This window comes from Petaurus breviceps, unplaced genomic scaffold (genome assembly GCF_028583685.1).
Source record: "Petaurus breviceps papuanus isolate PSGF00001 unplaced genomic scaffold, PetGlider_PUasm1.0 90352, whole genome shotgun sequence".
Lineage (NCBI taxonomy): Eukaryota > Metazoa > Chordata > Mammalia > Diprotodontia > Petauridae > Petaurus > Petaurus breviceps.
The window spans coordinates 128524-140162 of NW_027187228.1; the positions used below are offsets into that span (position 1 = coordinate 128524).

Genomic DNA, 11639 nt, shown 5'->3' on the forward strand with positions numbered 1-11639 from the left:
CCCTCCCCCTCCAGAGGCTCCCCCTCTCCCTCCAGAGGCTCCCCCTCTGCCTGTGATTGGAAAGGTCCCAGTACCAGTGACAGGGCTTGGGAAAGGCCCCAAACCAAGTTCTCCCCTCCCCAAACCCAAAACTCCCACCCCAGCAGCTGAGGTCTCCTCAGATCCCGTGGACTGGCGAGATCCCAAACAAATGGATAAACTGAGAAGTGAGCTGGCTGCCTACCTCTGTGGCTCAAGGAGAGAAGAACGCTCTCCCTGCAATGGGACTAGTTCCACACCTCCCTCCAAAGTTGGAGAGAACAGAGACAAGAGCCCCAATTTACCCAAGAAAGAATCTCCCCCAAGCCTGACTCTGCCACCTGTGGACTATGCCTCAGCAGACCCCCCAACTCCAAGTGTCCAGCGCATCAGGAGTGAGCTGGAAGCCTTGATGTCCCCCTCACTGGAGAAGGAAGCTAAGCCAGCTGCAGGTCTCATATCCCCTAAACCCCCACCCGAAGCCAGAAGGATAGTCGAGAATGGGGCCGGGGATGCCAAGCTTCCTAAGCCAGTGGCCAAAAAGCTCCCATTTCTGTCTACCCCACCCAAGCCTGAAGCAGAGAAGGCCCCAGATGTCCCCACAGCCAGGACTGTTAGACCAGTGGAGAAAGCCACAGAGGTTCAACCATCAGCAATATCTGCTCCCTTCCGGGCTAAGGGTTCCCCTTTGGTGCCTCCAAAACCTGATAGGCTGGCAACACCTCCTTCCCCAGCTCCTGCACCAAAGACTCCCCTAGCCCAGAAGGAGGTACCGGTTCTTTACAAACACCATGAGGGCCAAGACCAAGCACAATCTGACCAGGAGGCTGCTGTGGTAACAACACCCAGCCTTGCCAAGAGGGAGCCTCAAGGAATACAGGAAAATGAAAGCCCATCACTCAAAACCCCTGGAGAAGATCAGTCAGACAGGGAGGTCCTCAGACACCCAGTGACAGGGGAGGTGGTAGAAAAGGGTTCTCCAATGGCCTTACTCCTCGCTGCCAAACAGAGGGCCCAGAAGGGACGGGTTAGGGGCAGTGCCCTGGGCCGGTCCTCATTGCCAGGGAGTCTCCGTGGCAACAGAAATCAATCAGAGTCTGCCTCTGAAAGTATCATCTACAGTGAGGTCAGACCCAACTCATTCACAGTTGTGCCCAAGCCCATGAGAGAGGTAGAACAGGCTCCCCATATGTCTACACCAACTCAACATGACAGAGCCAGCAAGTGGGGCTCCCCATCCCCAAGAAGGCCAGTGATTTCAGAATTCCAGCCCAGGCAGAGATGGTCAAAGGAAGAGCCTCAGGCCTCACTGGTCCAGGAGAGAACAGCTTCTTCCTACAGCCCCCAAAGCCACCTGCTGCCCAAGTCTTTCTCTTCGCCATCCTCCCCTTCATACAAAGGAGGGGAGGAAGAGGAGGAAGAATTCAACTTTGAGGTCATCCCACCACCCCCTGAGTTCAGCAATGATGCTGATCTTTCTAACCCACCTCCTGCTCCAGCCCCAGCTCCAGTCCCAACCCCAGCCTACCTGGGCCATAGGGGTTCCCCTCTGCGAAACAGCTTCTCAGACTATGGCCAGACCCTGGACTTGGGCCTTCCAGGATATGAGCGACCATCACCTTCAGGATCGCCAGGAAATAGCTACTCCCGCTACTACTCTGGTGTCCACTACAGCGGGTTTGGGGGTTTGGAACGCTTCTCAGGTGGGGGCCGCTCCCTCATTAAGAAACGCCTATACCTTAATGAGCCAAGGAGGAGCCCAGGACCCCCACGCTGTGGCCCAGGAGGAGGCACTGCCCGAAGCCTAAGTACCCCAAATGCCTTTGGGCCACAACCTGGTGGGACCTATGGGTCTGGGCATGGAGGAACAGAGATGCGAAGGGTTAATTCTTCAGGCCGGGCACCCGGGGGTCTGCATACCCGAAGGCTATCTCTAGAAGGGACTGGAAGGAATGGACCCTATGCAGGAGGGGGAGTTGGCAGTGGTGGACCTGGGGAGAATATATACAAAGTATCTAATACGGACTACAGCTTTGCCCCAGCAAACAGCAGGTGAGTCCTGGGGTAAACTTCAGAAGATGTTGGAAAGGGAGGGGACAAGCCAGGCCATACTGTGATAAACTACTTACAGCAACCTCATCAAAGGTGACTTGCTAGGGACCCTTTGGGATTTTTCCTCTCATACCCAGTAATGGTTTTCACATGCTGGAAATATCTCCCTCTGCTCTTCTGTTTTTCTTCCACCATCCCTCTCTTCTCTTTTATTACTTCCTTGTGTAGAAAGAGATCAGTATTCACTGCCAGACCCCAGCTGCAGGCCTCCTTGAGGGCTTCTTTATCTGCTCTCAAATACAAGTCACAACACAGAACTACTGGGGTAGCGATACCTTCTGCCATTTGTCCCTTCCTTGCTAGGCCTCTGAGCATCTTGGGTAGTCTCTCCCCCAAACCCCAAATCCACCTGCACTAGACTTAGCATCTTCTTCTAAGGGCCTGTTTCTTGACATCATTAAGGGGATGAAATAACTTCTCACACTTCCACTGGGTCTCCTACAAGACAGAAGCATCACACTTAGGTGATAAATAGTTCAAGTATTATCCCCATTTTGCAGGTGAGGAAACTATTACCCAGAAATGTAGTGTGCCTGAACTCATAGAGCATATTAAGTGGCAGGATAAGGGTGCAAATCCAGACCTTCTCGCTACAAATCTGTGTTCTTTTCACTATGACCACAGCGGTCACTGCGTCAGCAGCTCTGCTATGTGTGACCTATTGAAGAGTGTAAAGAAATTTCCTCCTTCCCCACCTGCCCCTCCAGTGGTGGGGGGAGAAGGGAAAGGATCAATCAATTAATCAGTAAACATTTATTAAGCACATACTCTATGCCAGGCACTTTGCCTGGCATATGTGACTGAGGATACAAAAAGAGGTAAAAGATAGCCCCTACCCTCACGGAGCTCCCCATCTAATGGGTAAGACAACATACAAACGAATCTAAACAAACAGGCTATATGTAAGATAAATAGGAATTAATGAACAGAAAGAAGGTGCTAGAATTAAGAGGGGTTGGGAAAGACTTCCTGTAGGAGATAGGATTTTAGTTGGTGCTTACAGGAATCCAATTTAGTAGGTGGAATTGAGGAGGGAGAGCATTCCAGGCATGGAGGATAGCTAGAGAAAATGCCTGAACTGGAAAGATGGTGTCTTATTCTTAAGAGAGAAGATGTAGAGGAGTAAGCTGTAAGAAGACTGGAAAGGTAGGAAGGAGCTAGCTAGGTTATAAAGGGCTTTGAATGCCAAACAAAGCATTTTGTATTGAATCCTGGAAGCAACAGGGAGCACTGGAGTTTAATGGGGCGGGGGGGGGGGGGGCGGCCGGTCACCATCAAATCTGTGCTGTAGGAAAATCACTTTGGTGGCTGAATGGAGGATGGATTGGATTGGGGAGAGATTTGAGTCAGGTTTGCCCACCAGCAGTGATGATGAGGGACTGCACCAGAGTGATGTCAGTGTCAGAGAAGAGAAGGGGGCATGGTCAAGGAATGTTGCAAAGGTAAAATCTAGAAGCCTTGGCAACACTTTGAATACTGTGGGTGAGAGAGAGTGAGGATTGAAGCATAACTCCAAAGTTGTAAGCCTGAGGAGGTGTTACCCTCCATAGTAATAGAGAAAGTAGGGGTAGAGGGTTTAGGGGGAAAGATAATGAATTCTGTTTTGGATATATTGAGTTTAAGATGTTTACTCAACATCCATTTGGAAATGTCAGAAAGGTGGTTAGAGATGGGAGATTAAAGGTCAGCAGAAAGATGGGGGTGGGAAAGGTAGATTTGAGAATTGTCATCATAGAGATGGTAATTAAATCTATGGGATCTGATGAGATCACCAAGTAAAATCATATGGAAGGAGAAGAGAAAAGGAGTGAGGACAGAGCCCTGAGGGACACCTGTGGTCAGAGGGTATGATCTGAAAGAGGATCCAGCAAAGAAGGTGGAGAAAAATCGGTCAGATAGGCAGGAGGAGAACCAGGAGAGAGTGTTGTTTTCAAAAACCTAGAAAGAAAGGAGTATCAAGGAGGAGAGAGTGATCGATGGTGACAAAAGCTGCAGAGAGGTCAAGGAGAATGAGGATAGAGGAAAGCCCACTGAAACTGGCAGCTAATATCATTGGCAATTCCAGAGACAGCAGTTTTGGTGGAATGATAAGGCTAGAGGTAGAGGGTTTAGAAGAGAGTGGAAGGAGAGAAAATGGAGACACTGAGGATGACTTTTTCCAGGGAGTTTAGCTACACAGAGAAAAAGAGAAATATAGGTGATATCTATCACCTTTCTAGGATGGAAAAATCAAGTGAGGGCTTTTTGAGGATGGGGTAGACAGATGTGTTTGTAGGCAGTAGGGAATGAGACAGGGAGAGATTGAAAATAAGTGACAAAGGGGCAGGTAGGTGGTGCAGTGAATAGAGCACTGGCCCTGGAGTCAGGAGGACCTGAGTTCAAATCCCCCCTCAGACACTTGACACACTTACTAGCTGTGTGACCTTGGCCAAGTTACTTAAACCCAATTGCCTTGCCTTCCCCCCTCAAAAAAAAAAAAAAGAAAATAAGTGACAAAATGGGGATTTCAAAGAGGGCAATCTGTTGGAGGAGATGAGATGAAATGGGATTGATAGAAGAGGTAGCAGGGGTTAGCCTTGGTAAGGAGACAGATCACCTCATTGTGTGAGATAATGGCAGAAGTCATCTGAATGATAGGAGAGGAGGAAGAGGGGAGAAAAGAGAGCTCCTGGCAAACAGCCTTAATTTTTTATATAAAGTATAAGTCAAGGATCTCAGCAGAGAGGGTGGGGGGAGTGGGAGCCATGGAAGGTTTGAGAAGGGATAAAAAGATTTGGAAGAACCACTATGGAGAATAGGATTTTTTTTTTTTAACGAGTGCTAACCCCTTCTAGTTTGGAATTGTTTATTTAACTTTCCTTCATTCCTTCTCACCTTTTTCTTAGATACCTTCTTCACCCAGTACCCTCTATTTCTACTCTTCCTTCTTGAAATCTCATAGCTTTAGACTAAGTTTTTGGTATAGAACCCCAGAATTCCAGAGGCATGCAGTTTTATCAACATATACTTATTCTGGATCAACCTTGTCCACCTATAGTGAAATTAGGTAGCCTTTTCTGTGAGACACTGTTGAGGAAAAGTGGGTCCAGGCTATTGGAGTGAGGGATGTGGGACTGGGAACATGGGATTAGGCTGAAGATGCTTAAATACTCGTGGAATTTCTTTTCCTTGGCAATAATGTAGTACCATGGACAGTGTGTGTGTGTGTGTGTGTGTGTATGTGTTGGGACTTGTGGAGGTGGGGGGACTTCATCAGACCAGCTGCCTACAATGTTCTGACTGCCTCTCTTCCCAATCCCAGGTCCTCCCCGAGTACTACTAAATACGGCAGTCCCCTCAATACCTTCACAGTTCGGCCTGGAACCCGACAACCCATTTCCTACGTATACTCTGGAGCACATCGAAAAGCCACATCCTGAGCTCTTTGCCTGCCTCAGTGGGCTGGAACTTAGCTGAAAGACATGGACAAATGAGAAGCAGTCTTCTGGAAAGAATGAAAGGCTCCTGTTTGGTTTTTGTTTGACACAACACTGTCATTAACACCTGGATTGCCTTAGATGTTGGAAGGGAGGGGAGTAAAAGGGAAGAAAGACACTTGATTAGGATCCCTGATTAGCCAAAGTCCAAGCTTCTGGCAGGTTAGAACCTAGGCCCCCAAAATTTATGCAAAAATGTTATGAGATTTTAAAAGTTCAAACCATAAATAACCTGTGAGCAGACTACAATAGCAAGGATACTGTCCCCAACCCCCAGGTCTACCAAGAGTTAGAAGTCCTAATTGGAACCCCATGGGATTCCTAATGGGGCCTCATAGAACAGGTGGAGTTTACATCTGGCTGCCCCTCCAATCTTGCTCTAAGTGCTTGCCACTTCTGGGAGAGGGCCTGGCTGTGTCCTAGGGGAGTTAGGGGAGGGGGAGTCTTTGACTACAGCCAGTCCCAAAGTTTTCACTCCCCAAAATGGAAGGGCCCCCTGACCCACTCCCACCCAGAGCCACTTCACTAATGGGATCAAAAATGCCTTGGACTGCTATTTGCCTGGGGTAGAGGAAGGGAGAGGGGACACTGTATTTTTTCTATTTCCTTAGGCCAGGAATAGGGGAAGATGAGTCATATATCAAGGGGGATGGTGAATGGGACTTGCTTTACAATTCAAGTCTAGGTCTTCTTAGCCATGATTTTGGGATCAGAACACAAAGGAGCCAGAAGACCCAGGTTCTAGGGCTTGGCTTTGGAGTCATTAGCTTAGCCAGGCCTGCCAATGGGCTTAGGAGGAAGAATTCTCACAGATCTCTCCCTATTCCCCCAATCTACCCCCTCAAAGAAATTGTTCATCACAAATATCACTGGGGTTTTAAAACCTATAGCTAAGGGATTGAGAATAAGGGGAGATGGGGCAGCTAGGTGGCAAAGTGAATAAGAGTATGAGGACCTGAGTTCAAATCTAGCCTCAGAACTTGACATTTAACTAGCTGTATAACCTTGGGCAAGTCACTTAACCTCAATTGCCTTGCCTTCCCCCTCCAAAAAAAATGAAAGAGAATAAGGGGAGGTAGTATCAATGGATGATTTATAGCAAATGAGTTTAATAGTTAACTGATATGTGAGAAGGGAGAGAGGAAGAGAAGGATTATGTCTAGCCAATCTAGTTCAAGGCAGGGACATCTGCTTAGGAAGCAATGCGTCTCCCCCCGAATGTCCTTTAGGCCCCAGGGTCAGGTGAGTGACATTCCTGAACCCAGACCAGGGCCAGAGGGTCCCCTGGGGTTCAGAGTGCTCCATTAGGTGACAAGGATTATGAATGCTATCGGTGTATGGTACAATTAGTTGTGCCCAGTGAGGAGGAGTGCACAGAAGTTTTGAGGAAAAAAGTCACAGTATGTCAGGGAGAAGGTAAGGAACAGAAGAATGGATGTGCAGCCTGCTAGAGAACTTAAAATATCCCTGCATATCCGTTGTTGAGTCCAGGTGATGGTATCTGCCCATTTCCTTATAAGAAATGTATTTTACCCTACCTCCAAGCCCAGCCCTGGCTCTATGTATATGAAATTTGTGTGTATTTTCACTGCACTTTGTTTTTTAAGAGTCTGTTAACTTATATTCTGTACTAAGGCACACACAGGAGGGGTAGGGTGTGGGCTAACTGCTGTATGTTATTTAGAGAGGACAGAAAGTGGGTTTTTCTTGGCTTTGGAAATAAATAAGCCTAGTGTGAGATTATTGACCGTGACTGGCTCTCCAAGTTTCGCATCGAGCATTTGGAATTATGATGGATGAGGAAGGGAGAAGAGGGAGAGTGGGGTGGGAGGAGAAATTGGGTAGATCTTTTTCTTTCTGTTTCTGGAAGTCAAATCCTTGAATTCTTTCTATTCCTCTTACCTTTCCCTCTCCCCAGGTGGGAGGTGAGAAGAGCTGGATTGAGGCTCAGTCACAATGATAAATGCCTTACATTTAAACATCCCATGACAAGGTTGGCATCATTAGGGCCTCGGACAAGTCACTTTTCACTAAACCTTAGCCTACTTATTTGTAAAATTCTGGAGTCCCATCCCACTCTAAAATCCCATGACCTAGCAAAGTCAGTTTTACAGAAGAGAAAGCTGAAGCCCAGGGAAGTGAGTCTGGCCAGGGAAATTTTGGAAGGAAACACTCAAGACAGTAAAGGCTCAGGCAGTGTTGCCTAGGGCAAAAAGCATTAGATTCTGGAGTGGGGAGACCTGAGTTTGAATCCCAGCCTAGCCACTTACTGGCCACATTAACCGACCTCCCTGGGACCTCAGCTGTTTCATCAGAGAAGCTGAACCAAATGCTCATGAGTTCTAAGGACCCCTTCCAAGACCAAATAATAATTGATGCTTTAAAGAAATAATAGGGGGGTGACTAGGTGGTGCGGTGAATAGAGTCCTGGAGTCAGGAGGACCAGAGTTCAAGTCTAGCCTCAGACACTTAACACTAGCCATGTGACCTTGGGCAAGTCACTTAACACCAAATTGCCCTACCTTCCCCCCTCCAAAAAGCAAAAAAGAAATAATAGGGGGCCTTAAGGTGGCCAAGAGCTTTTTTATCTCATGTAATTTTTGCAGCAACTGCGTAAAATAAAAATTACCGATATTGTTTCATTTTACAGGTGGGGAAATGGAAATTCAGAGAGTTTATAAATTGTCCACCTTCACATGGCCAGTAGGTGTCAGAGGAGATAATGAACCCTGGTCTTCCTAACCCCAGATCTTGCACTCTATTCACTGCCAAACAGCCTCAAGCTAGTCACAATGAGCCTGTGACCAAGCCTTTATGTTGGGGAGGATGTTTATATTTCCTCCCCTTTTTTGGCAGAAGGTTGATGGTGGGGGCAGGGAAGACTAGAAAGAAGCCCTGGTTGTACATCAACTTGTACTTCAGAGAGAAGAATGTAAAAAATTTCCACCAGCTTAAATAGCCTCCCCTGGCCTCTCTGGTCCTGGGTGCTTCCTTATTCCCTTAGCTTAGTGTCTCAGCAGCTTTCCACCAGACCCCTGAAGCACACACCCAGTTGTGCAGAAATGCATTGAACTGGGACAGGTTGCACCAGTTTCTCTCTGAGGTGCTCACAACCCAGCCCTAAGCTAGTCCTGGTCAGTCCCAGGGGGGCCGGAAGTAGAGGGCATAGTTGCTTGTGCACTTGGGGCCCTTGACAACTCCCCTAAATAAGTAACTGACAAGCTTCCCTATTGCCCCAAAATAGAAATTTGATGGGGAAGGGGTGGATAGAAAACTTTAACTCAGCCCAACCCATCAGGGAAGGTTGTGATGAGAAAAGAGGGACTAAGCTCCTTGGCTTGCTTCAGTCCCCAGAAAGGGGTGGGGAGGGGGGGGTGGAGCAGACTGGCATAAATAAAACAGATTGACTTCACCTAGAGTTTCTGCAGTCAACTGCTACCTGTGTGGAGCTCAGCCAAAGAGCCCTAAGACAGGGCACTCCCAGGACAAGCCCTGCCCAGAGAGGGTTTGTGGACAGGTGAGTCAACCACAGGTAGACCCAGCATTGAGTGCTGAGGAGAGGAGAGGATGTTCCCACAACCTTTTGGGACTCCCCAGTGGGGCAACTGGACATTTATCCCAGGGCCTACGATGGCAGGATTGAAAACCTTCAATGCAGGAGAGAATCCCTAGAAACTGCCCCTGCAGCACCCTGGCCTCTGGAGATGTATCTGGAGTTATTGCTAGAGCTAGTCCCAGGGGCCTCCCAGACCAGCTTAGTACTTTCACTGTCAAACTCAGAAGCATTTAACTAGGGCCAGGCCTGCTCTGGAAGAAGAGTCCTCTCCCTACCCCCTCCTACAATCTAGTGCCAATACAGCAACCAGCCACTTTGAGATCTGGTGGAGGCTGGAGAAGGTGGAGCCAGGTAAATGGAGGTAGATTTACAAACATTGAGGGATAGTAGAGAATTCTAGCCTAAGCCATCTCCTAGCTCTCAACAGTTCTAAAATCAGGATTTCCTGGAAGTAACTCCTAATATATCCTTCTATAGCCTTTTATAGTTTGCAAAGTACTTTTCCCATTACATCAAACTTTTGAGGCAGGTATTATTCCTGTTTAACAGATGAAGAAACTGAAGGTCAGGGGCATTAAATGACTTGTCTAGGGTCACTCAGCTCATGGGAACTGGAAGAGATCTCAGATATCATCTTGGTTCAAACTCATCATTTTTTAAAAGAGGAAAATGAAGTCCAGAGAAATGAAGAGACTTGCCTGAGGCTACAGAGGTGGCAAGGAACAGAGCATGGAAACTGAGCCCAGATCCTGATGGCAAATTCAGTGCATCTTCTACCCCAATACACCTGCCCCTTCAGAGTCAGAGAAACTAGGTTTGAATCCTGGCTCTGAAAGTTTGAAGCTGGAGTCTACTTAGGATAAGCAAGGAGTAAGAGAAAGGGAGCAGTAGCTCCTTGTAAAGCTGACTCATAAAGTATCTGGTAGCAGGTTGGTCAGACCCATCCATGCCACTGACACCTGACTCCACTCCTTCCCAAACTCTCTCTGGCTAATATCAGCTTCTTGACCCTTGGCTGTTTTCACTTTTAAAACTCAGAGCACATTCCATCACCACATCATTAGTAGATAGGGCAGACAGTGTGTGCTTCCCCCGTTGGGTTCAGGAGCTGCTATTGATCTGTATTTAAGGGATATGAATTATAGTTGCCCTTTTCCCACAAGACCATCTGGTGCTTGAAGGGGCAATATGGGAGGGGTTGTGTCTTTGGAAAAGAAAGGCTATCAAGCATGAATTTTCTTCTCTTTCTTTTTCTTCACATCAACTGTCTCACCCTCTAAGATACAACCTTTTCCATTTCCCCAACTCTCAGAGAAAGTAGTGTCCTTTCTCTTAAAACTAAAATCCCTACCCATGCCAGAGACTAGCAGTCCCTAAGAATCTTACTTCCTTGAGGCTCCCTTCCCTCTCCAACATCTCCATGTCTCTCCACTGGCTGTTACCAGGAAATCCTCAGGTTTCCCTACAGAGCTTAAGAGTTGTCAGGGACTCTTAATGATTAACTAACCCAGCAGCCTCTGAATGTAACCTGCTTCTGGTAACTCCCATAGGGAGCAAAAAGACAGAGTAGGGGACTGACCTGCTAGATAGGTGGTTTATCCCTGTTCCCGAGTTTGGCATTTATTTGCCCAAGGGCCTGGTCAAAAACAAGTTACATACAGAAAAGCCTGAAGCTCAAAGTAGGTAAGTGACTTTCTCAAGGTCTCACAGCTAGTTAATAATTCTTGACTCCTGTTCTTTTTATTCCAATGGGGTCTTTAAAAGAACTTCATTCGTTCCTGGTTTACCATCTAATTACTGTCCTATTTCTTCCCATTTTCATTGAGAAATTCTTCATATGAGTAGCTCTCCCTGTCTCTCTCATATCTGTCTTTTCTTCTCTTTTCTATTCCTCTGTCTCTTATGTACACTTTCATAAATACTCCTTAGCCCTCTGCAATCTCACTTTGGTAGCCACCACTTATTGACTTAATCAACACATTCAATGGTCTTTTCCTTTCCCCTCCTTGGTTTCCATGACATTGTTTCCTTCTGGTTCACTTCCTACCCCTCTGACTACTCCTTTTATCTCTCCTATCCTGATTTCTTTCCTTCCCATTTTCTTAATATAACCATTCCCTGAAATGCTATGGCCTTTGATCCTCAACCTATATGACACACTTTCTCAGAGAACTGGTTCATCCTGATAGCTTCACCCATAACCTTGTATGTGGATGATTCCCTTTAACTTCAGCTCTCTTCTCATCTGCATTGTAGATACGATTACATATTGCAATACAAAATTACATATTTCCAGTCTTACAAAATATCTCCAAAACTGAACTCTGTGTACTCAATTAACAGACTGAGTATCCACCCACTTTGTCCAGTAGAAAGGGCCCTGGATCTAGGAGATGTGAGATGGAGTTCTGATATTTCTGAGCTGTGAAACTATGAACAAGCCACTTCCTATCTCTGCACCTCACTTTCCACACCTG

The 11639-nt window shown here is 47.0% G+C and overlaps 1 protein-coding gene across 1 annotated transcript in view; it reads left to right on the top strand.

The window, feature by feature from the left end:
* Window positions 1–7359, top strand: part of CUNH6orf132 (chromosome unknown C6orf132 homolog) — a 48508-nt gene extending 41149 nt beyond the window's left edge. Inside the window, exons 5-6 of the mRNA XM_069108306.1 lie at window positions 17–2070; window positions 5432–7359. Of these exons, the coding sequence (XP_068964407.1) occupies window positions 17–2070; window positions 5432–5549 (2172 nt within the window). The 3' untranslated portion in view covers window positions 5550–7359. The remainder of the gene's footprint in view (window positions 1–16; window positions 2071–5431) is intronic.
* The last annotated feature ends 4280 nt before the right edge of the window (window positions 7360–11639 follow it).